At 43.1% G+C, this 27,133-nt stretch overlaps 1 protein-coding gene across 1 annotated transcript in view; it reads right to left on the reverse strand.

Annotated features, from left to right (window-relative positions):
* The window catches only part of IQGAP1 (IQ motif containing GTPase activating protein 1), a 107,062-nt gene extending 80,965 nt beyond the window's left edge, over positions 1-26,097 (reverse strand). Inside the window, exons 1-2 of the mRNA XM_070775164.1 lie at positions 25,940-26,097; positions 23,848-23,947 (exon numbers count right to left, since the gene is read on the reverse strand). Coding sequence (XP_070631265.1) covers positions 23,848-23,947; positions 25,940-25,994 — 155 coding nt within the window. The 5' untranslated portion in view covers positions 25,995-26,097. The remainder of the gene's footprint in view (positions 1-23,847; positions 23,948-25,939) is intronic.
* Positions 26,098-27,133: the final 1,036 nt, after the last annotated feature.

Genomic DNA, 27,133 nt, shown 5'->3' on the forward strand with positions numbered 1-27,133 from the left:
AAATGAGAAAGGCCTTTCCAAACAAGACTGTGGATACAGAAATCATTTTTTAAAAGCGAGAAATAAACTGGCTAATCAGTTAAACTTCTACAAAGCAATTTTAAAAAATTAAAATTTGAAAGAAGCCGGAGGAGAAATCTGCAACCCATAACAAGGAGCTAATAATCTCCCATAATCTTTATTTTTATTTTTTGGCCACATGGCATGCGGGATCTTCGTTCCCTGATGAGGGACTGAACCTGAGTCCCACCCTCCACCGTGGAAGCATGGAGCCCTAACCACTGGACCGCCTAGGAAGTCCCCTCTCACATAATTTTTAGATGCACACACACGCACACACACACACACACACACACACATATATGCTTTAAATAAATAAAATGACAAATATTTCCCTAGGAAAATGCTCTAGAAACACAAACAGGCAATTCAGAAAAGAATACAAATAACCAGCAATTATGGGGGAAAAAATCTTAATCTCACTACTGATCAAAGGAATTCAAATTAAAGTAACAATAAAACCATTTTCAGCTATCAGAATGGCAAAAATAAAAAAGAATAGTAACTTATTATTGCCTAGTATGTAGGGAAACTTCACATTCTCACACTGTCCCACTGGCAACGTGTACCATCTATAGCAAACTTGCAAAAACTTCTGTAAAAGGAACAAGGTTGTTTTATTTTTAAGAGATGATTTGGTGACTCGTGGAATGGATGGCTAAATAAAAGACCATGCCATTAAACAAGGCTGGGGACCCCTGGGGAAGCAGGCCAGAATGAAAAGCTCATGTCTGAAACATGTTCAACTGGAGCGGTCCATGAGACACCCAGGCAGAGACGTGATGGAAGTACAAGTCTGAAAAACTCAAGAGAAAGACCAGGTTGGAGACCCAGATTTGAAAAGTGGCACCTCGGGAGTGGATGAGCTCCCTAGAGAAAGACTGTTTTCAAGTTCCAGGACTGTGCCTTGGAAAACGCTGACACTTAAGAGGCGAATATTACAGAGAAAGAACAGTTACCATGGTAAAATGAGAACTATGAGAGAATCACATGATGGCAGTCAAGGAAGAAAACATTTTAGGAAACTGGGGAGGTCACCAACTTCAAATGCTGCACAGAGATGGGTGGCAAGAAGAAAAGGACCTGGCAAATAAGAAAGAAGGTCATCTGGGACCCCAACAGGGGGCGTCTCAGTGGAGTGGTGAGACAGGATCAGATACTATCTCCAGAAACGGCACTAGAGGTGGAGAACCAGAGACAGCAAGTGTAGAGTTCTTTCTCAAGAAATCTAAAAAGGGAAGAAGAAAAACCAGGGGAATAAAGAAAGGGTTAGGACTTCCCTGGTGGTCCAGTGGTTAAGAATCTACCTTCCAATGCAGGGGACACCGGTCCGATCCCTGGTCCAGGAAGATCTCACATACTGTGGAGCAACTAAGCCCTTGTGCCCCAACTACTGAAACCTGCTAGGGCCCCAGAGCCCGTGCTCCACCACAAGAGAAGCCACTGAGATGAGAAGTCTGCGCGCTGCAACGAAGAGCAGCCCCCAAGAGCAGCAACGAAGACCCAGCACAGCCAGAAATAAAGAAAGAAGAGAGAAAAACAAAAAGTTGGGGTTGCAAAGAGTCAGACATGACTGAGTGACTGAACCGACCGACTGAGTCTGCAGTGGTGGCACAGCCAGGGAGGGCATGTATTTCCCTCTCTTTTTTTAAATAATTGAAGAAGAGGCATTTATTTGCACCTTGCAAGGAAAGAGGGACTAAAAACACAAGAAACAAAAAGTAAAGAAGATTCTGAAGAACACGGAGGGGGGTGGGGGGCAGTTATCTATGGAAAGGAACATACCCACTTCTTCCTTGAGAAAAGAGGGAAGGAAATAATGAGCAAGAACAATCTATCTAACTATACCTCTCTGAGCTTCAGCTTCCTGTCTGTAAAGCAGGATTAGGAATGGCACCTATTCTCATAAAACTGCTGTGAGGATTAACTGAGGTAACACATATAAGCGCTAAGGCTCTAACTTTTGGTAGCTATATGTTTGTGCATGTGTAGGGGACAGCCAAATCCCAGAAATAAACCTGCTTCTAGAGCCTGACACCCAGTAACACGTGGGTTCCCTGATAACATCTGTCAAAGGGAGCATCTACGTGGCCCTACCCATCCCACCACTCAGCAAGACAAAGAAATGACTATTTGGAGGACTCTCATGTGGTAAGCCTTGAAACAAGCCCAGACCGAGAGCATACGGAGAGAAGAATCAAGGTGGGAATCTGAATTAGGGGTCTGTGAAGAGGAAACCAGTTGAACAAGTTCCACCCAGCACATGACTTGAGCGGTTTCCCAGCTCTGTGCAATACAGAAGCGGAACACACCAATGCCGGAACTGACTACTCCAAACCACTGAGATTCGGTTCCTCCAGGAGCGGCTCGGCGGGTACACACCCAGCTTGCAGAGCAAACGCCCCCCAAATGTCTGCATGACTCACTGAGGAAAAACCTCCGAGTAGGCCATCTTTCCTCATAAATAGGATAAGTACTGAGCCACTAACACATATGAGCACCGTCTCAGCTTTGGAAACAGCCTCATAATTTCAACACTGTGTGGCAAAAACCCAGTCCTGAGAAAAAGGAGTGTAGATTATTCAAAAAGGCATTCCTCACCATATGAAAAGGGAGGGGAATTAGGGCTGGGTTCCCAGAGAAAATGGCATTTATGCGTTAATGTGTGTGAGTGTGTGTCTGTGTGTCTTGATGGGGGGAATATGTCAAGCCAAAGGAAGAAACTGTACAGAAACTTTGAAGGATTTGAAACAGGGAAGGAAGTGATTAGGTCTGATTTACAAGATCACTCCAAACACAATGGATTAGGAAGAGGGGCTATTAATGGCTGCAGAACTACTGAAGAAAGGCAGGCAGTCACCTAGGCAAGACATGACAAAGGCTAGCTTTCCAAGCCATACACGCAAAATGAGAAATCTTGATAGTATCTGTTTTAAAAGAAACTTCTGAATATGATTTAAACCAATCTGAACAGCTATAGGAATAAGTGAGAAGTAGAAGGGACTTTTTTTTTCTTCATCTTAAGTAACTTAGTTTAACCTCTGTGTTCCTCGATACCTAATACAGACCCATCCCTGAACTAACCATTTCATTCTGCTGAACTGGACATGAAGTATGCCAGGTTCATGTGCCAAAATTAAATGTCTGAATTTCAAAACGGTCCCTCATCTTAACCAGGGTGGTAGACTATGGTGACGGTTGCACCATTTGGTAAATTTACTAAAAATCACTGAGTTATACACTGAAAATGAGAGAATTTTATGGTATTTAAACTATACTTCAGTGAAAAGTTCTGGACAAACAGGATTAACCCACCCCACTCCAGTACTCTTGCCTGGAAAATCCCATGGACGGAGAAGCCTGGTAGGCTGCAGTCCATGGGGTCGCTAAGAGTGGAATATGACTGAACGACTTCACTTTCACTTTTCACTTTCATGCATTGGAGGAGGAAATGGCAACCCACTCCAGTATTCTTGCCTGGAGAATCCCAGGGACAGAGGAGCCTGGTGGGCTGCCGTCTATGGGGTCACACAGAGTCGGACACAACTGAAGCAACTTAGCAGCAGGACCAAATCTTCAGAAGCTCAGCCTGGTGAAACATTACCATGTTCAACCTATCCACCCATCCACCTTGACTTTACCATATATCATAAAGCATGAAAGACCTTCTAACCCTAAATGAAAAAAAAAAAAAAACTTCAAAGTAAGCTAAAGCCTCAGCCTAGTCACTGCTGATTGCAATCAGCTCTTGAGAAAAAAAAAAAAAAAAAAAACAGGTGAGAGTCCTCTACTAGGTGGAAGACAGGCACATATTTCTTTGCAAAAAAACCAGTTCTCTGAGTCACTGCCAACTGCAGCAGCTGCTAGAGCCCAGGGGAACAAGGAGAGCCTGCAGACCAAGAATACACCAAAAAAGTTAATGATCAAATCTAATCGTTAGTGAGAATGTATCAAGAGGTGGGGTTAACTGTGATAATCATGAAAGACATAAACCCTGGTCTCTAAAGTGAAAAAAAAAAAGTCACTCAGTCATGTCTGACTTTTTGTGACCCCCATGGACTGTAGTCCACCAGGATGCTCTGTCCATGGGATTCTCCAGGCAAGAATACTAGAGTGGGTAACCATTTCCTTCTCCATAGGATCTTCCTGACACAGGGATCAAATCCAGGGTTCCTGCACTGCAGGCAGATTCTTCACCATCTGAGCCACTAGGGAAGCCCCTAAGGCTCACAGTAAATTAGATAAGACATAAATATAAAGCAGCATACTGTGAAAACTACAATAAAGACACTTGGGGGGCAGGAGCTAAAAAGACACAAGAGTGTGTGTGTGCTCAGTCACATCCAACTTTTTGTGACCCCATGGACTGCAGCCTGCCAGGCTCCTCTGTCGATGGGATTTTTCAGGCAAGAATACTGGAACAGGTTGTCATGCCCTACCCCCAGGGGATCTTTCCGACCCAGGGATCGAACCCGCATCTTCTGCATTGGCAGGTGGATTCTTTACCACTGAGTCACTTGGGATGTCCATAGAGACACAAGAGAGGGACATTTAACTCAGACCTGGAGGAAGGATGAGTGTCCAAGTAAGCTTCTTGGAGGAGGCACTGCCTAAATTTATTTTCTTAGATAGGCAATATATTTTTACACAGATCAAAATTTTAAAGCATAAAAAGATACCCAGTTAAAAGGAAGAAAATCTCATGAAGTGAAAAGACAAGAGTGTCAAATGCTGCAGAGATTAAATAAAATAAGTCATGAAAATTTTCCAGTGGGCACAGCAATTAGGTCATTGGTGACTCGAGAAAGAGAAATCACAGTGGGGGTAAAGGAGGGCACACGATCATATCCACCTAAGTTAAGACACACCAAAAAAGTGGACATAGGGAATAAAGACAAGCTTTCCTTGAAGGAGAAAATAAGAGACAATAATCCTAGACAGGGTCTCGGATTGAGGGAGTCTATCTAAAATGGGTGAGGATATTTATGTGCTAAAGAAAAAGAATCCGAAAAAAAAAAAAAGTCAAGTTATGAGCTGAAGTTAAGGAAAAAACACTGGATAAGAACCCTAGAAGACAAGAAGGGACAGGATCCAAACCACAGAGAGAAGATTGAATCTTAAGAAGAAAAACAGTTCTCCCATTGCTACAGGGAAGGAAGTCAAGATGGCATGATAAAGGAGATGCGGTAAATTTGTTAGGGCCAGAAAAAATGAGGGAGCTCTTAGAGAAAGTAGAGTTCATCAAGTTGTGACATGGGAAGCCAGGGATGGAGATGTGTACTAAGAATAAAGGTTGATAAAACTTCTGATCGGCACCGCCAATCTCTGACAATTCAAGTAGTACTTTCAAAAGGCACCTCCGTCCATGAACTCTCCCACCGTCTACCACTGGAAATAATCCCTTCTTCCTCCAAACTTCCTCTAGACTTTCTCAGTATCTCTTTATCTCTTAACATTATTTAAGAAGGTAAGGGTGGAATCCTTTTCTGATTTCTATTTGAAGCATGGTGCTCAGTAAATAACTGCTGAATGTCACAAACTGTTTTCTCTCTTGCTTGAGGACCACTCAATGATTAATACAGCCAAATAATGAAAGAAAGAAGAAAGAATGCTAAACTCTCATCATCATCAATAATGGAATTCTCTTAACCACCAGAGCCCCCCTATTTCACACAACTTTTCACCAATTCAATGGAATGATATTCTGAGCATCTACTCTGTGAAAAGCACTGTGACAGGAGATGCTGTTCGACACCAAGAAGTGGAAAAAGACTCACCCCTAAAGGAGCACAAGAGAGTGAGACAAACACACACACACAGTTATGCTGTCCATTCCCTACCATACTATTTCAGACTATATTGCAAAACCCAAGCCATAAAAGAACCTCCTCCTTAGCTAAACTTTCACACATTAACTTTTTGCATCATTTCCAGGGCAATCTATATAGCCTTTTGACATCAGTTAGATCTTTCATCCTTTGATGTTGAGCAATTTATGAATAACTCTTCCCTTGTAGCTCAGTCAGTCAAGAATCCGCCTGCAATACAGGAGACCCAGGTTTAATTCCTAGGTCTGGAAGATTCCCTGGAGAAGGAAATGGCAGCTCATTTCAGTGTGCTTGCCTGAAAAATCCCATGGACAGAGGAGCCTGGTGGACTACAGTCCATGGGGTCACAAAGAGTCAGACACAACTGAAGCGACTAAGCACGCAACATAACCATCCCAACATTTTTAGCCATGTCAGAAAAAAAAATACAATGAGCAATGGAATATCATCAAGTCATTCAAAATAAAAGTACCTTTTAATAATAGGAAATGGAAATAAAAACAATTTTAAGTAACTTGAGAAAGCCCTTAGGTTAGAACATAAATCTTCCACTAACCGTTATACAATCTGTACGTAAAAATCTGCAACATGCGTTTTCTCAAAGCAAGTTTTGAGAAACTTGTTACAAAGTTCTTCCTCATATTAAGCAGATTTTTATTGACAAGTTCTGTTCCTCTGGTACTGTACATGATAAATTGAAACCCTCTTTCATTTTTCAGGGATTTTTAAGTAATGGCAGGCAAAACATTAACGGGTGAATAAATTCCTACACTGGAGGAGGGGTTGATCTTCGCAATTCTATGATTCTGTGTTCCCTCTAAACTTTGTTTCCATATTAAGTGATCTCAGTCCTTCAGTTACTCCCCAAGCGTTATAATCTCCGTGCTGTGCTGTGCTCAGTCACTCAGTCATGTCCGACTCTTTGGGACACCATGGACTGTACCCCACCAGGCTCCTCTGTCCATGGGCTCCAGGCAAGAACACTGGAGTGGATTGCCATGCCCTCCTTCCTCCAGGGGATCTTCCCAACCTAGACCTTTCTTAATGCTGGACATGCTCACTCAACATGCTCTAGGCCCAGAGCGATAACCAAGTCTCAACTAGAGGACAGACACCCACTGACTGGGAGTGGTTCCCCAGGGAAGGATCCTGATGTATCAGCAGTGCCTGCTGTGGGTGTGAAGGAACCCCACCACATACCTATCAAGGTCCCTCTTAAAGTATGGCCTCCAGAACATAAAACCAGCTTCAGGTAGCCTCTGATTCTTACAGAGGACGGTAGGACCACCTCTTCCTTTGCTGCATAGGTCACATTTCTACTAGTGAGTTAATAAACATCTCATGTATACCTGTGGCTGATTCATGTTGATGTATGGCAGAAACCAATACAATATTATAAAGCAATTATCCTCCAATTAAAAAAAGAAAGAAAGAAAGTCAGCAGCTGCATTGCTGCTACTGCTAAGTCACTTCAGTCGTGTCCAACTCTGTGCGACCCCATAGACGGCAGCCCACCAGGCTCCCCCGTCCCTGGGATTCTCCAGGCAAGAACACTGGAGTGGGTTGCCATTTCCTCCTCCAATGCATGAAAGTGAAAAGTGAAAGTGAAGTCGTTCAGTCATATTCCACTCTTAGCGACCCCATGGACTGCAGCCTACCAGGCTCCTCCGTCCATGGGATTTTCACCATTGCCTTAGCTCCTAAAATAAAAAAGAAATCTCAGGTTTGGTTCGTTTTGTTTTTCTTCTCACTAATCCTCTCCCTACTAATGCTACTTCTCTATCCTGTGTTGCAGACACTCCATTTTTTAAACCCCAGTGCAGGACGTCACAGTTACGTTCAAGGTATCTTGAAAGCAAAATCTGTCATGTATTAACCATGTGCAGCATATTAACCACTCCAGCAACTGAAGTTTGATCAATATACCACTAATACATTCACAAGTCCAAACACAAATGTTTTACATGCAACATGCCCTAACAAGTTATCTTTGAATTAAAAATCTAGCAGCTCCTTTTTTTGAGCTACAATGTATATTAGATAGATTCACCATTTTTTAACCATTTTACAGAATGGAGTTCAGTGGTTTTAGTATATTCACAATGTTGTGCAACCACCATGACTATCTAATTCCAGAAAATTTCCACCACCCAGAAGGAACCCTACACCCATGAAGCAGTCACTCCCCATTGAGCAGCTCTTCTGGAATGATTTATTCAACTGGTTACAAATCTTAATCACATTACAGTCTAGTCCACATGTACCCAATCTGTGGAAGCATCACAAGACAAACTCTCAAATGCCTTACTGAAATCTAGACATTACCCTGCTTCTCTGATTCACTAATCTGGGGACCCTGTCCAAAAGGCAATGATGTCATGGTGACAGGGCCTTTCTCAGGAAGTCCTGGTTGACTCCTAAGGAGCCCTTCATTTCTTACCATAAGCCATATATACATGCTTAGTTTCTCAGTTGTGTTTGACTCTTTGCAACCCCATAGACTGTAGCCTGCCAAGCACATCTATTCATGGGATTTCCCAGGCAAGAATACTAGAGTGGATAGTCATTCCCTTCTCCGGGGGATCTTCCTGACCCAGGGAGCGAACCCGAGTCTCCTGCACTGCAGTCAGATTCTTTACTGTCTGAGCCACCAGGGAAGCCCTCTCTGACACATGACAGAACATACGCTATGGACCTTAGCCAGAGACTAGTTCACTAGACTAGAATTTGTGGTATCTTCTCCTTTTTAATAACTAGTACATTTGCAGTCCCCCATTTTCAAAAGCCACACTTCTGTTCTTCACAATGTCACCAGGTGACAGTTCAATAACTGTGCCTACCCAATTCGTACTTTAATGGCTTTAGTTTAAGCTCCATAAATTAAGAACATGAGAACTCAATGAAGGAAGTAAAGAAACTGCAGATAAAACATAAAACAGTTAAGAAGTGACCATCAACAGGTCTTGAATTCTTAATTTAAATAGTCCCTTGAATCCATTATTCTGAGAGAGAACACTGTTTCCCAAACAACTAGTCCTAAGAAAGACAATCTGTGAGGAAAGAATCTGATAGTAAACTAGCTTGGAGGAATATTGCCTACATGATCCTCGCCCTTGAAGATTCAGAATTTACAGCCCATGATAGTCTAACAGTCCACTAGTTACATAATCTGTTTAACTTGGTTTATTACAGTATTTCTGAAACATATCTGACCACTAAACCCTTTCCTCCTTAATGTCACATTAACAGAATACACGTCAAAATAGTGATACAGAGGTTAGCTACACAGTTTTCAAAAGTTCCTCAAAACTGTACTCTCCTATAACACAAAGAATAAATTGTGAGTTTGACAAGTTGATTCATACCTTCACAGTATACATGTCAAAGTTGTCCATCCAAAACCTGTTTGCTCAAGACCAATTTCATTACACTATTAACCTTTTTAACATAATACAACTTGCTTGAATACTCTCTGGAAACTTCTAGCTAATTTTTCCAAGAGGATACTTAAGCCATATGTTGCAAAATTCTCAAAAGTTGAAATGCTTTATTCTGAAAAAAAAAGAAAAGTTAAATCTCAATTCATAGATTAAAGAGTTTGGCAAATTCCAGAGCACATTTCATGAGAGAGCCATTCCTGGTACTCAACATCTAAGACTGGGGTCCCCAGTCCTGGGACCATGGACTGGTACTGGTCTGTAGCCTGTTAGGAGATGAGCAGCTGGCAAGCGCATGAAGCTTCATCTGTATTTACAGCCACTCCCCATTGCTTGTATCACCATCTAAGTTCCACCTCCTATCAGATTAGCATCAGCAGTAGATTCTCGTCAGAGTGCCAACGCTGCTGTGCTTGAATCAGCCCAAACCACCCCCTCTAACCCGCATCCGTGGAACCGATCCACGGGCCGGTGCCAAAAAGGCTGGGGATGGCTGATTTAAGACACTATCCAAATATCATCTAGAGAAAAAGAGTTTTACCTCACTCTTTACACCAAAATAAATTCTAAATGGATCAAAAGGTCAAATGTTAAAATTCTTTACATCCTAAAAATACTTGAAGAAAGCCTGGGGGAATATTTTTGTATAGAGAAGGACTAAAGAATCCCTTTAAAAATGATACAAAGCCATAAGGCTAAAAAATAAAAGCTTAGTAAAACCAAATATGTTTTAAAAATTCTTTATTTTAAACACCTTAAAATTGAAAGTTAAAAGACAGCATCCAAAGGGTTGACCTCCTCAATATAAAAAGAGCTCTTACATCAATAAGAGCAATAACACACTAGAAAAATGAGCAGGACTTCCCTGATGGTCCAATGGGTGAGAATCTGCCTGCCAATACAGGGGGCACAGGTTCAATCCCTGGCCCAGGAAGATTCCACAAGCCTCAGAGCAACGAAGTCGGTGCACCTTCCCTCTATGGCCCTCGAGCCACAACCACGGAAGCCCCAGGCGTCTAGAGCCTGTGCTCCGCAGCAAGAGAAGTCCCCGAAGTGAGAAGCCCACGCACAACTCGAGAGTAGCCCCTGCTCTCCACAACCAGAGAATACCTGTGTGCAGCAGGGAAGACACAGTGCAGCCAAAAATAAACAAATAAAATCAAGGGTTTAAAAAAGAAGAAGAAAGAAAAACGAGCAAAGAATTCTGCCAAAACAGTTCACAGAAAAGGAAACAGAAAGGCTTTTAAACACATGTAAAGATGCTCAGCTTCACTCAGAGTAAGGCAGTCTGAAAAAGAAACTGCAATTACAACACCACGTTCAACTATGAAATTCATAACTATGAAAACAAACAAACAAAAAAGTACTCTAGGTTAGTGAAATCATAGGGAAAGCAGTCTTCTGATATATCACTGATGTACATATAGTCTGGTACAACCTCCAGAGAGAGCAGACTGACAGTATTTGTCTGTATAGTCAAAACTATGGTTTTTTCCACTAGTCATTTACAGATGTGTTCAGATCAGATCAGATCAGTCGCTCAGTTGTGTCCGACTCTTTGCGACCCCATGAATCGCAGCATGCCAGGCCTCCCTGTCCATCACCAACTCCTGGAGTTCACTCAGAGTCAGTGATGCCATCCAGCCATCTCATCCTCTGTCGTCCCCTTCTCCTCTTGCCCCCAATCCCTCCCAGTGTGTTAGTTGGACCATAAAGAAGGCTGAGCGCCAAAGAATTAATGCTTTCAAACTGTGGTGTTGGAGAAGACTCTTGAGAGTCCCTTGGACTGCAAGGAGATCAAACCAGTCAAACCTAAAGGAAATCAACCCTGAATATTCATTGAAAGGACTGATGCTGAAGCTGAAGCTCCAATACTGTGGCCACCTAATTCCAAGAGCTGATTCACTGAAAAATACCCTGATGTTGGAAAAGACTGAAGGCAGGAGAAGAATAGGATGACAGAGGATAAGATGGTTGGATGGCATCACCGACTCAATGGACATGAGTTTGGGAAAACTCTGGGAGATGGTGAAAGACAGGGAAGCCTGGCATGCTGCAGTCCATGGGATCACAGAGTCGGACACGACTAAGCAACTAACAACAACAAAATGTGGATATTCCCACTGACTTAGAAATTCTACTTTTAGTATAATATAACTAATGCAGTACTTCAACTAATGTGTTGGGGCTTCCCTGGTGGCTAAGTGGTAAAGAATCTACCTCCCAAGAAGGAGCCTTAAGTTCAATCCCTAGGTCAGGAAGATCCCCTGGACAAGGAAATGGCAACCCACTCCAGTATTCTTGCCTGGGAAATTCCATGGACAGAAGAGCCTGGCGGGCTACAGTCCAAGGGGTCACAAAAGAGACACGGCTTGGTGACTAAAAACAAAAAAAAAACAAACTAATTTGGTTTAGATCATAGATTTGGGCCTAGAGTCAAACTCCATCAGCATCTTGCAGGTGTGTTGTTTCCTATCTTAAGTAACTGTAAATGAAGGAGAGAGGAAATTAAATAGCATGGGATAGCATTGGGCTGGGGGAGGCGGGGTTATTTGCCTGTAAATGATCATTGTCTCGGAGAAGGCAATGGCACCCCACTCCAATACTCTTGCCTGGAAAATCCCATGGACGGAGGAGCCTGGTAGGCTGCAGTCCATGGGGTCGCTAAGAGTTGGATACAACTGAGCGACTTCACTTTCACTTTTCACTTGCATGCATTGGAGAAGGAAATGGCAATCCACTCCAGTGTTCTTGCCTGGAGAATCCCAGGGACGGAGGAGCCTGGTGGGCTGCCGTCTATGGGGTCGCACAGTCAGACACGACTGAAGCGACTTAGCAGCAGCAGCAGCAGATCATTGTCTTTAAAGATAAAGAATCACTTGCAAGAGATCAAAAGTGGATATGTGCATGCTCATCGTGTCCGACTCTGCGACACCATGCACTATAGCCCTCCAGGTTCCTCTGTCCATGGAATTCTCCAGGCATTAATACTGGAGTGGGCTGCCACTTCCTCCTCCAGGGGATCTTCCCAACCCAGGGATCAAACCCGCATGTCCTGCACTGCAGGCAGATTCTTTACTGTTGAGCCATCAGTAAAGCCCAGGAGACAGGAGACCAAAGGAAGGATTATCTTTGTAAATCAGTTAGGCAATGAGAGTAGCTTGAATATGGGAAGTGGCAGTGAGGATGGGGTGAGCTGACAGAAATAGATGGTGTGTGGGTGTGTGTGCACTCATGCCTGCACATGTACGTATTAAAACAACACTAAAAAACTGCATCAATTAGACCTGAAAGGTGACAAGAAAAAAAAAATGTAATTTCTAGGTTTGCCTAACTGAATGTCTAGTAGAGCTGGCAAGTGAAGTTGAGAAAGAAGATAAACTGGAAGAGGGATGATTATAAATTCATCTTTGTAAATTCTTGGTTTGGATTTTTTTCTTTTTAATATCCATGGAGAGGTATGAGTCCACAATTCCTTACTCCAATATTTAAAATTCAAGGTTCCTTGAAAATCAAATGATTTGTTCTCATAAATCTGAAGCAACTTGTTTGGCAATAAAGTAATCTAAAACAAAACCAAAAAATAAAGAAATTCCACTTTTAGAAACTCATCCTATAACACTCATAAGTGCAAGATGGCAGCCATACAAAGTTGCTAAGTACACCACTACTGATAAGAGTAAAAGCTGGGAGGGATACGCCCACTGACAGGTTAAATCCATACACTGAACAACCATGCAACTGTGAAGGGGGAAGAAAATGAAGCACTATAATGTATTCACGCAGAATATGTTAAGATGCAAAGAAGAAAGTATAGTGTTATCACTTCTACACAAGAAAACAAAAGAGATTTGCATATACAGAGAAGATCCGGGTGCCTGGGAAACAAGACTAGGCAGGCAGACTTTTTTTCTTCTTTACTGAATATCCTAGCAGAGCTTCTGAATTAAGTATCATGTCTCTATATTACCTGTTTTTTAAATGATTAATAATAAAAGTTTAATTTTAAAAAGTTAAAGACCAAATTTGCCAACACCATTCTGGGTATTCTTGAGTTTTTAAAGGAAAACCCCCAAAGTCAAGCCACTGTCTAGCACAAGCTCGTCAAATTAGCAGTGACTAAGAAGCACTGTCCAAAGAAACGACATAGTGATAAGTCTTCGGGGCAGGAAAACATTGTGCTGTGATAGCCATGTAAGTGATAAGTAACTTTTGTCTCCTTTTAGCTGTTTTAAACTTTATCTGAGATGTACGTTATTTGTAATAAAATGATCTGCTACACCATGAGATTTTTTTCAGTTTTTTTTTTTTTTTTTTTGGCTGCTTCACTCGCTTACCAGATCTTAGCTGTCCCACCAGGGATTGGACCCTCACTCCTGGCAGTGAAAGCATGAAGTCCCAACCACTGGACCACCAGGGAATTCCCTTAAATTTTATTTTTATACCATTTTCCTATTTTTAATGATCATAGGGTTTTTTTCCTTTCAGGTTTTCTAAATGTGCCCCATTCCCTCTTTTTATACTTCAGTTCCTCTGCATCAATTTTAAACACTAATTATGCCATTTCAAGGAAATAATCTTAGTTTTTTATGTTGCTGATTAATGATCCCTAGCAAAAGGCTGATGCTTTCTACCTTACGGATAAACACCTATCACAACAATAGTATTTCCTTCTACTGCAAAAGCCTCACAATTTTTCTTAAAGCCAGAGTCCTCTGAGTCCCTAGACTTCTAGCCCGACAGAAGCCAAGCCCTGGGCTGGCAGCCACCTCTCTGACGCTCCTTCTGCTTCTCGTTAGGATTTCCAGTGAGTCAACAGGAAGGTATTCGGAGTAAGGAAGAAATAGAGGCCTGGAGACAGGCCTTTCCTCCACCCACAACACCAAAAAATAGAATTCTTGCCAAACTGTCCAAGGCAATTTCCAATGCCACTCCTGTCTGCATGAGGTCACTACTGAAAAAATAAGCAACTGGGAAGGAGGGAAAGCCTTTCTGAGCTGAACTGAGAAGACGTGCCAGGTTAGGAAGAAGAAAACTAACCAGGCCCCCTCTCTAGTCTCTCCAGAGTTGCTGTATGTAACCATGGGACCCCTACTGTATCCATTTCCAATCCCGGGAGGCCATCTTAGTGAGTAGGCGTTAGGTCAAAAAAGTTAAACAGATGCAAATTTATCACAGACCAGTTATGTCTCTTTGTTGTTGTTATTGTTGTTGTTTAGTCATTCAGTGGTGTCTGACTCTTTGCAACCCCATGGACGGCAGCCCACCAGGCTCCTCTGTCCATGGATTCTCCAGGCAAGAATACTAGAGTGGGTTGCCATTTCCTCCTCCAGGGCATTTTCCTCACTCATGGATCAAACCTGAGTCTCCTGAATTGGCAGGCAGATATTCTTCACCACTGAGCCTCCAGGAAAGTCCCAAGTTATGTTTCTAGACCCCTGTAAAAAATCACTTAACTTAATGTTTACTGCATTCCTTATAAGCATGCAGGCACACATTTCTCCTCAATCAACGGCCAGCAGTTACTCATGTATGCCTATCACTATCTTTAGCTTTGCAGTGAATAAGAAAAAGTATATTAGGCAGAGTCCGACAATTTGTTAGATGCATGAATACATGAGTCAAATACAGAGACCACCTATATGAAGCAGGTAAAAGAGACTCTGCAGTGAGAAGCAAGAAACAGCTCACATTCCCTCACCCACCTGACGCCAAGCCAGCTGTTTAGTGCCTGGGAACCAGCTGACGGAACTGTGGACTTAAACACTGCCCCCTCAGTAGAGGCTGACAGCGGCAGCGACAGTGCCACACAGAAGTGGGCTTGAGTTCCACAGACATTACGTGACCTTGAAGTATGTGATACCTACTTATTTTTTTCCCTCTTTAAAATAAAAACATGCCTATCTCACTGTAATGTTGTACGCAAGGAGATCAATCAATCCTAAAGGAAATCAACCCTGAACATTCATTGAAAGGACTGATGCTGAAGCTCCAATACTTTGGCCACCTGAGGCAAAGAGTCAACTCACTGGAAAAGACCCTGATGCTGGGGAAGATTGAAGGCAAAAGGAAAAGAGGGTGGCAGAAGATGAGATGGTTAGATGGCATCACTGACTCAATGGACATGAATTTGAGCAAACTCTGGGAGATAGTGAAAGACAGGGGAGCCTGGCATGCTGTAGTCCATGGGGTCGCAGAGAACTGGAGATGACTTAGCATCTGAACACACAACACACCATCATTCTGCTTAATTACTGGTAACTACTGTTGCTGGCATTAGATTTTGAAGCACAAATGGTATGGAAGTGAGAGACTAGACCAGGGAAGAGCAAAGGCTTTGGAGTCCTCGCCAAGCCTGGAATCTGGATCTATCACTTAAAGAGATGGTGAGTCAAGCTCTTTGCGCTTTGCTTTCTTTTCTGTTAAATGTAGATAAGAATAAGCACCTCACTTCAAGCACAGCTAATTAGACAACACATATGAAGTGCTTAGCATAGTACCCAGTACATGATTAAGTGCTCAATAAATGGTACTGATGATGATGAGGAGGAGGAGGCAGGTGGGGAGACACTGACCTCGGGACAAACAGGAATCTTGCATATCATGCTGTCCATGCAAACTGCAGGGTTGGTTTTTGGCTAGGGGGTGTGGGGGTTGTTTTGCTACCTCTTAGCTGGTGTAAGGGTATCTGAAGTATTAAAGTTTCTGTAATAAAACACTGAAAAAAATTAATTCTTCCTATTGCACAATTAAAAGAAAAAAATTTTAAACATTCAGATTTAAGCAAGTAGATTTCCCTTCAAATAAACCCTTTAACCAGATTTTTTCATTTATATGTTTAAGATTTTTTGATTCACACACAAAGTACGGGGATCAATGAGATTATGAGAAGGTCTTTCAGAAGAAAAATGAAATGGCAGGGTCCTTTTTCGATCAGGTAGGCAATAGGACCTCTGCATTCACGTGGCACTTCACTGAGCTTGCTCAGATACAGTCTCTAGGCAACCAAGTCCCAACTTAAACAAACAACCCCAGTCGCATGAATCACTTCCGGATGGTCTCACTTTGCCTACCAGCACTTACTTACACAAATACTTCCTGTGAAAGGGTTTACTTAGCAGCCCCAGATAGAAACAGCCATGCAACCATCAAATACCGCATGGTTTAAAAATGTTTGAAACAGGTCCTTCTACCATCAGGTATCCCCAAACTGCTAAACTGTGAAACAGAAGGAATCACGCAGAAATTAGAGACAGAGTATCATGCAAAGCCAGAAAATCACATTCCTAGAACATGCCAACTTCGGCCTTCAAGTATATTTTTACTATTTCTTAAATTGGGAACATCAAGATATATGAACAATTGCTGCTTTGACATCTAAGGCCAGAAGAAATATGTCAGATGAGGTCAAACTAATGGCCCAAGACTTAGCCCAACCAGACTTTCCTAACCTTGACTGGTGGACAAACCGGTTAACACCAATTTCCTGTGGTCAGATCCACTCCAACACTTACTGAAAATAAGGGGAACTGGTAAAGTAACCAACTCTCTTGGCTACAAACTCCTTTTTTCCACCTGAAAAGGATCCTAAATCACACTATTTAGTGATATATACAGGATCCTTTTCAGGTGGAAAGAAGGATTTTGTAGCCAAATCAGAGACCTTTTGACCTATTAACAAGAGTAGAGAGGGAAAAGGAGTTAATAGGCCAAAATGAACACTGCAACAGGACAAAGCAACCACCGTTAACAGACTCAAAGAGGAAAAATCAAGATGGCAGAAAACCAAGTTAGTGAAACAGAAAATTTAAACAAACAAGATCAGCCACAAGACACTGAGATATCTAACCTACCAGCAGGCACCCCCAAGAAAGACTACTAAATCAGAACCAATTATTAAAGGTATAACAATTTCCAAGAGCAAAAATAAACAAAAAAGATATGAAGATATAAATCGAGAAGAGTTTCCACATTTACAGGCAAAATTACTAAGCTGGTATCAACTGTAATATGTAACATGAGGACACTTTGTAAGAAACAAGAACTTTACAAGTTTCAAATTGTGAAAAAGTATTTTTAAAATTTTACTTGTCTTAGAGCTAAAAATCAAGCTAGCTTCAAATGTTTCTAAATAACAAATACAAAAAATGAAGTTATAGATTTCTCTAAGAAAAATGAAATACAGTTCACCATAACAGAATAATAAGCCTAGAAAGAGAACTATATGTAATTCAATATCTGACATAGTAGATATCAATCCCTAATACATAGTAGAAAGATTATTTTTAAATAATATCAGAATGATTTAGAAACACGAAATTTAAAGACTCAGATGCTTAAAAAATTAAATCACTAAATCATAGAAAAGCTAACAGAAAACTTCAGATTTTAGCAAAGTCTTACAGAAATTAAACTAGATACAAGAAATTGCAAAAAGATTAACACTTAAACTACATAAAATTTAAAAATTCCATACAGTGAAAGAATAAAATGGAAAATCAAGAGAAAATATAGCAATACAACAGGCTGATACCCATAAGAAAGCTTCCAAAAATCAACAATATAACTCAAGAAAATAGACAAACGCCATTGATAATTTGCATAATAAAATAAACAGTAAACAAACATGGGGAAACATTTAATCTTTTCAGAAATCAAGGCAATATAACTTTGGAATAAATCTAAATAAACTACAGATATCATGTACCCAATGAAAATCATAATTAAGATGACAATTACAAATTCTAAGTTTCTTTACTGTCTGAGCCACCAAGGAAGCCCAAAATTTGTGATTACCACTATCTAAAAATTATATACTTGGACACTTTTTCCTTTTTCTTTCTTCTTTTTTCAATCAAGAGATTGAACCTGGGCCCTCCTCAGTAAAACTGCAGAGTCCTAACCACTGGACCACCAGGGAATTCCCAGTTTTTCCTTTTTCTTAATCCATTCCTTTTTCATTATAAAATTCATGATCACCGTAAAAAGCATTTTGCTGCTGCTGCTGCTGCTGCTAAGTCGATTCAGTAGTGTCCAACTCTGTGCGACCCCACAGACGGCAGCCCACCAGGCTCCCCCGTCCCTGGGATTCTCCAGGCAAGAACACTGGAGTGGGTTGCCATTTCCCTCTCCAATGCATGAATGTGAAAAGTGAAAAGTGAAAGTGAAGTCGCTCAGTTGTATCTGACATTTAGTGACCCCATGGACTGCAGCCCACCAGGCTCCTCCGTCCATGGGATTTTCCAGGCAAGAGTACTGGAGTGGGTTGCCATTGCCTTCAAAAAGCATTTTAAGTACATGGAAAAGCATTATGTAAAAAGGAAAAGTCTTCTCACACCCTCCAATACCTAGAGGTATCCTCTTGTTCTTTCAGACAACAGCTTAAGATGAAGCGAAAAAACTAGAGCTCCCACCCTGGAGAATCTTGAAAGTACCCAGAAAATTCCCCAGAAAAGTTTATGAATGCCTCTTCGTCTTCATATTAAATCTGCTTTCCCCAAGGACCAGGATAAAGAATACGTTTATTGAGTGCCCACTGTACTTCAGACACAGTGCCAGGCACTTAACACTCACCTCAGCTTCCTAAAGTGCACATCATTCTGCAAAGTACAAACCTGGGCTCTTGCCCCTAAAGTTAAGAAGCTTGCAAGACCAGAATCAGACTCACACCTGCCAAAACTGAAAGTCCTCATTCTTTACATTTCGAGTATTTCAACAGTCAAGATTTTCAAAGATGTTTTATTCAGGCTTTTAAAATTTGTTCTACTTAATTATAAGTATTATGAGACTACGGTCATATGACTTTTCTTAGTAATCACAGCAGCTAATAACTAGTAGACTGCCTAATTTATACCAGATTACTGTCTACATTTCTCACATTGTAAATTTACTAAATGGCTCAGCTACACTGTAGGCGAGGTTTATGTGGCCACGCTGGGAACGTATCTGCCGATTTGTAACATTGTAATAATAAGAAAAAGCACTCATAGTTTGAATCAGTTTTATCACTTTTAAATAGCAACCCACTTCTTACCATGGAGTCTTTCCAAGGCAGTTGCACTAGGTAAATTTCAGAAAAAATGAGACTTTCATCTATGTCACCATTTTAAGAATATATCCCGCCCCATACTTCTCCTTGATAATCATAAACACATGAATGCATCCAGCTTGTACTTCGAAAGTACCACTACAAAGCTACATTTATTGTGGCCCTTTAGTCACACTGGGCCTCATCAAACAATTAAATTTGTTTTCTCATCTGTGAAAGGAGAGCTTGGGTCAATCCAAAAATGACCCTCCCCAATCTCTAAGTGATATGCCTCCCTAAGGGAATCCTCCAAGCTGGCGGGCAAGCTTCTAGTTAAACGTCTTTAATTTCTCATTTCATGATGGCAGTGTACCAGCCTAGATACATCCAGATGTAACTGGAATTCTGATCCCACTTACAGGAAAGGAGATCTGGAAAATATTCGATGCCAGAAACAAAGGCATACATACGTACAAAAGAGAATTTGTTCTCAAGGACCAGTTTCTTTGCAAGATACTTTTTCAACCCCCCTAAATTACAGAAGGTAAAGTACTTCTATTTAGTGTTACACTCCTGTTAACATCACATGGTTTTTCACAGTCTCCGACCAGCCACAGCCTTCACTTTCCCCGATTTGGGGGAACGGGGAGGTGGGGGAAGGGAGGAGTTGCTCTGCTCCCTGATTTGAGCAAGAGGAAGGAGACCCATGACAGGCTCAGAAGGGCGAATGGGCAAGCCTCTGAAAGAAGGAATCCTAAACTGTCAAACTTGTGGAAATGCTGGAATTAACCTTCTTCCTGTGACCTTAAACCTAACTGGATCTCCTCCCATTTTGAGTCCTACTAACTCCTTTCTCCTGCCCTGCAGACTGTTACATTCCCTTCTCAGTTCTTTTCACTTGAACCTTCTGATCTTTCTACTACTGAACACTTACCATATCTCATATATTTAAACCTCACCTCCTTCAACTGAGTGAAAAAAGCTCTTCATCTCTACTGTACAGCTGCTGCTTAGCCAAAACAAATGTAAAGCCCAATCAGAATAGGCAATAGGATAAAAATGAGCCCACATTTAAGCATAAATACAGAATGTATGAAGTCTCACTTAATAAAAAGCCCTTGGTCTACTCTGTAGCCCTCAGCATAAAACTTGATGACACTGCATTAGAACAAGAACTTAATTTCTGTATTGAAACTAGAGTAAAGCAGAATCTCTGTAGTTTCTATTTCCCAACCACTCCCAGAATGTACACTTTTAGAGAATCACTCCTAAATTTTCCCACTTACCCTTTCAGGTTAAACTCACAACACACTCTCACTTATTCTCTACACACACTCTCATTACACTCCCTGCCTGCACTCCCTGTTTATATGCTCTCTCCCTCCACACACTCTCCTCTCTTCCCACAACAGAGCTGTGGCAGGTACAGGAGAAAGCACAGCGCCCTGGGATACACAATGGGGCCACTGTGCTATAAGGTGGGGCCATTAGTGGGAGGAGAGCAGTATTATAAACAGAACTAAAGAGGGGGACCTTTTCTCCCCTGGATCTCTCTGATCTTTCTTCCTGGCCTTGGAGTGGGTGTAAATTCCAGACCTTGGGACTCCTCCAAACTGGGAGGGGTAGAGGTTATGAAGGAAACAGGATGGGGCCAATCCAAAGAGGCAAAAAGGACTTGTGCCAGATGAGCCTTGGCAGCACACAAGGTACATACACCCCAGCTCACTGGGTAGGAGACACGACTGGTGGCTGAAGCCGCAGCTAATAAGCAAGAGCATGTGATCTGTCTGTGGTACACCTCGGACACTCTAGGGGTGGCAGCAGCCTCGACAGGTGGCCAGGAGGTATCCCAGTCTCCTTTTCTCAGTACGACATCCCCAGGCTTCTTGTCCTAGCCCTTTCTAGGTGTAGTCTAAAGAGGTGCTTCCGAAGTTGATAATCTAATCAAAGCTTTAAACAAACAACAAAAGCTACTGCATCCAGATCTTCTGTAACTGCCTCCATAAAATAAACCAGGCACATTTCCTCAATGTGGGGCCAAAGCGCAGAGTGTACAAGGATAAAAAGCCAAAAGCATCAAAAATCAAGACTGTCTCAAATGTCTCACCGCCTTAGTCACTCCCTAAGTATGCAGAAGCACCCAACTGAAAAACGTCCCAGGGGATCATGGCCCCTGGATGGATTTTAAAGGAAATGGGATCCTTTTTTATCCTAGGAAAAGGAAAAAAAAGCAAACACCTGCCAGAAAAGAACATGCTCTGAAGTAGAGGGAAATGACATGCCTTCCTAATGCAGCACTTGAAGAAGGAAATGTGATAAAGAACACCATCCTAGTCAGGCTATCGTAATCTAGTGTAAGGGAGAATTCTAAAACGTGATTTTCAATCTCATTTCTCTACTAGGGGGGACCATGAGAACCATTTTGCTGTTGTTGTTTAGTCACTAGGTCATGTCCAACTCTTTGTGATCACATGGACTGTAGCCCGCCAGTCTCCTCTGTCCATGGGATTCTCCAGGCAAGAATACTGGAGTGCGTTGCCATTTCCTTCTCCAGAGGGATCTTCCGGAGCCAGGGATCGAACCTGTGTCTCCTGCATTGGCAGTTGGGTTCTTTACCACTGAGTCACCAGGGAAGCCCAATCAGAACCATCAGGAGTTCTTAAAATATATAGGTATCTGGACCTTTTAGCCCAGATCTACTGAACCAGAATCTCTGTGGTAAAGTTCAAAGAGCCACATTTTTTAAGCTCCCCTGACAATTCTAATATACACAGCTGGTTAGACACCACTGTTTAAAATGATGGAAACTATTCTTCAATAAAGAAAACTACACATGACCATGGACATTCAGACCTCAGTTTCCTTACTGAAATGAGATGGCTGAACTAGATAAGCTGAACTGAGGACTTCCCTGAGCAGTTCAGTGGTTAGGACTCCAAGCTTTCACTGCCAAGGGTGCAATTTTGATCCCTCATCAGGGAACCAAGATCACATAAACCACAAGCATGGCCAAATTAAAAAATAATAATAGAACTGGATTAGTGGTTGCAAGGGAATGTTAACTAAAATACCCTTTTTCAAAAAGGGAATTTTACTGTGCAAATCCAATATTAAAAGCAGAAATGTCTTAGGGGAAGGAAGATAGGTTGGGGCCCTTGTCTCACCCACAGGTCACCTCAACAAAGACACCAACCAAGTCTTCACAGAGCACAAGGTGGTCTTTCGTAACAGCTACAGCTTTTAAATTCTTTACCTTCCAAAATTAGATCTAGTCTATAATTTGGGTAACAGAGGACTTAATGTTTTTGTTCCTTACAAACTTTGCATGAGAAGCATACCCCTTCCTAATAACATATTCACCTCCTTCCATTTAACCTTCCATTTAGAAAAATAAGTGTTAATTACCATTCTCTCCACCTAAATCATCACTAATCCCCTCTCCCCTTCCCCAGTCTCATGCAAGGGCTTTAAGCTCAGAAAAGAAGCCCAGATTCAAGAGGATGCATCAAATGCATATTAGAGGTAACCCCAGGAATAGAAAGGAAGAGAATGGGACCAGGGAGGAACACAAAGGGGACTCCAACTGTGCCTTTTTAGAGCAAAGGGAAAAATGTGAAGGACTGACATTTGCTAGTTTTGGAATACATGATGTCTGGTGTATTGTTCTCTGGACTTGCCTGTAGTGTTTTAAGATTTTCAAAATTAAAAAGACAAAACAAGACAAAAAACTCTTGTTTATTAGCACCCTTCGAAACATCCTGGATTTTCATTGGACTTTAACCACAAAACCTCTCATTTTCCCTTGCTGGCCTTTTCCACCAAAGCTCACTTATAGGATACATGATCTGTAATTACATCTATTTACCCCGCAATCTTGAAAAAAAAAAAAAAAACAAGCAGCAGAACAAAAGAAATGAACCACTGATAGTAAATCGACACTCTAAGACCACAAGGTCTTGGAGCATCTGAAAATGGAAAACAGCAGTTGCACATTAACTTCACGAATAATGCAGATGACACTGCCTTTGGTAAACAGTCTTTGAATATTGCCAAATGGATGGAGCTACACCCAGAGCACTACAGAGGGGAAAATGGACCCAATTCACATATAAAGCAAAATCAGTAAAGAACCAGTGAAACATTCAGGCCTAAAACTTGAAACCTTAAAAATGCTTTTCTCCCATATAGCTGGTAGTGCCCAAAACATGCACCATAAGCATAAAACTGAACAACACAAACCTGGAAAATGTTCAGAATACATAAGTGCCTACTGGCATGACTTAGAGACCGAACAAAAGTGCCCATCAGACTGTTTCATGATAAAACTACCATCAAGGCTACTTGCTCCTGTGAAAAAAAAATCCTAGCTATACTTACTTATTCTTTCAAATGACCTGCCTCCCAGTCACACCTACAACATACTCAACGAGATCTTTATCTTTGTTCACACAGTATCAGCTCCTTTCTCCCAATCTTCTCTCCGACCAGTCTTTACCTCTTTGCTTCTTCCAAATGACAAAGGTATTCGTAGGCCACATTCTGACGTCTCCTCTCATCCATCTCCTCTGCAGTAAGTCTCTCATTATCCAGGACAGCTAAAACATGAAAGGAAGAATGTAAGAATCTGTAACCCTTCCTGAGCGATGAAAGAATGCCACAGCATCAAATTCCTGCTGGTCACCTGGAGAGTTAGGGTATTGTATGGATAGCCAGGTGTACTATAATGACTTTCCTTAGATAGGAACCATTTTTCAACTGTTATATATTCATCTTAGTATCTATTTAAAAGTACAATATTATGTTATTGTACTTTTAAATACAATAACATATTGTACAGTTGTTCAGTTGCTAAGTTGTCCCTCTTGCCCCTCTTTCAACCTCAGGGACTGTAGCCCGCCAGCCTCCTCTGTCCATGGGATTCTCCAGGCAATAATACTGAAATGGGTTGCCATTTCCTTCTCCAGGGGATCTTCCTGACCCAGGGATCGAACCCATGTCTCCTACATTGGCAGGTGGATTCTTTACTGATGAGCAACTTGGGAAGCCCCCAATATTATGAACATGTACTATATGTACTCTATGACTTGAGATTTTGGTCCAAATTTGTGCTGATCTATCTGCCAGACTCTCAATCCAGAGCACTTTGTGCTTTTTCACTTTTTTATTAATCACTAAAGCCAGCAGTCACTGAGACCTAAGTGGCAGTGATTGTACTGTGCATTTTACATGCATTCTCCCATGGAAGCCCCACAACAATCCTGTGATTATCAAATGATTTACAAATGAGGAACTGAGGTTGGCTGATCTTTGCCCCAAGGCTAATAAATGATGGAGCCTATAGTCAAACCCAGGTGGTCTGTCTCAAAAGCCCCTAAGATTAACTTCAAAGCAACCTGCTTCCTTTATGGGCATCCAGGAAACAGAAAAAAATGCCTAAGTGCTGGGACTGGCATTCAATGCCTTTCCCAATGTAGCCACAACTACTTTTGGTAACTCTTCCCCCCACACTACCGTGTACTCCACACAACTCAGGAGCCAACACACAGAGCGCTCTTCTCTTCCATAACTTGGTTCACACTCTTCCGCTTCACCCTCATGTCTTGCCCCACCCTGCCCTGTCAAACTGCACAGCATACTGCAAGGCTCTGTTCAAATGTCCTATCTGTGTTCCTACTGCTTTCCCCAAACCCCTCCTCTTCATACACATTACCTTTTAAGCCTGGTTGGTTCACATGACACCTTTATCTCTATCCCTCCTTATTATCATTAGATAGTTACACCTGTCTGCCTCCCTAATTAAAACGTTCTTTGAAAGCAGGGTCTGGTCTTACTCAGCTTTAATGTCACAAATTTGACATAATACCTCGCACAGAACTGTAGAGTGAAATTAGCCTAAAACACTATTCTCAGAATATCAAATAAAATCGGAAACCTCAAGACTCCAAAAGGCCCTCCTTTGGCCAGCGGTAACTATTCCACCTGCAGTTCAGTGATGTCCCAGGACAGGGACAGAAAATGAGATTCGGAAAATGAGGAAGTCAGAGGTATGTTTCTTTTTTTCTTTTTTGTGTCTTCACTTTTGAAATCCTGTCGAGGGAACTAAGGCCGAGAAAGCTGAAGTGACTTGCCCAGGGCCGCACCTCTCAGCTAGCCTGGGGCCGGGCAGGTCTGGACCCTGGATGTACCCGCAGGCAGCGCTCGGGCAGCGCCTTCCCGCGAAGCCAGAGCAGAGCCCGCGTCTCGGGGCTCCGGTTCCCGGGACACGCCCTGCACCGTCCTCCTGCCACCTCACCCTAGGCCGTCTCCCCAATCTCGGTCGAGCTGGGCGGCGGGAGGCGCTGGGTGGGGCCCTCCGGCCGCAGCGTCCGGGACCAGGCGTGGGGGCGGCCGGGGTCCCGGCCGCCTCGGACACCGAGGGGGCGCGGGCTGGGGGCCTCGCCACCCGCCACCCCGTCGCACCGGCTCTTCCGGGTCCGCACGGCCCACAGCCGCCCTGCCCCACCCGCCAGGCCAGCCCCCAGGGAAAACGGCGCCGGGGAGACGGCGAGCCCGTCCCAGGACCCCCGCGCCGCGGAGCCCACACTCACAGCCATAGTGCGGCCGAGCCACGCCCAGTCCGTCAACCTCGTCCGTGGAGGACATGGCGGCCGAGCCCGGGTCTCTGCTCAGGAAGCGGCGAGACCTTGGAGGCGCGGGCGGCGGCGGCGGCAGCTACTGCACAGTGCGCGGGCTGCCCTGGTCCCCGAGGCTCCGCCCCGCGCCGCCGGCCCCACCCGTGGGCCCCGCCCCAGCGTCCCCGCCCTGCCGCGCCGAGGGGAGAGGGCGGAAGGAGGCGGGGCCTGTACCCCCCGGCTCCGCCCCCGGCCCCCTCCCTGCACCCAAAAAGCCCTCTGGAGGCGGAAGGAAGAAGGCGGAGCCTGCCCGCCAATCCTTCTCGCTGGCAGCTCTTCTGGACGGAGAAGACCCGCCCCGGCCCTGGATCTTTGCCCTCCCCGGCCGCCGCCCGATCCGCGCCGCTTATCAAAATGCCGCCAGTGTCTGTACCCTGACACAAAACACGTGGGCATCTTCCGTTCCCCTTCCCACCTAACCAAACTCTTCTGCACCAAAGGGCTCAAGGAAGGCCTTCTTTGAAGTGGCCCAGTGTGTTCCTGTAGACACATGCAGGACCCAAACTGCCCTAAGGGGCCGCACATACTGGCAGTCGAGACAAGTCTCCCAGATTTCGTCAGGTCTTCTCCCAGATTCGCCAGCTGTCGCCGTAGTTGAACTGCTTAACCCCTCCAGTATCTGAGAAGTGCATGCTAAAGCAGGAGAGTTGTGTTTGTCCAGATTTCCTTCCCGCTAGATTCATTGCCACTGTTTTTTGCAAGTTCTTCCTTTTAGGGGACTCTTTACCTTTTTAGGAGTGCCTCCTCTCCTTGCAACTTGTGGCCTGCCCTTAAAATATTGGTGTGCAACCGAATTCTGTCCTCAGCCCTCTTCCGTTTTTTTCCTTGCCCACTTTTTTCTGAATAACTTCATGCACGTTCACCTTAAATTGCTGAAGAGTCGTAAATATGTATCTCAGACCAGACTTCTTAGAAGCCCCAGTTCAGTATTTTTGGCTGTGTAATGGACATTTTAACCTATGAATCCCGCAGACACTTTAACGGGTTGAACCCTGACCCTGCTCCTATTATAATCCCTATTGTGTATGCTCAGTCTTGTCCGACTCTTTGTGACCCTATGGACTGTAGCCTACCAGGTTCCTCTGTCCATGGAATTCTCCAGGCAAAAAT

Source organism: Bos indicus, chromosome 21 (assembly GCF_029378745.1).
Source record: "Bos indicus isolate NIAB-ARS_2022 breed Sahiwal x Tharparkar chromosome 21, NIAB-ARS_B.indTharparkar_mat_pri_1.0, whole genome shotgun sequence".
Lineage (NCBI taxonomy): Eukaryota > Metazoa > Chordata > Mammalia > Artiodactyla > Bovidae > Bos > Bos indicus.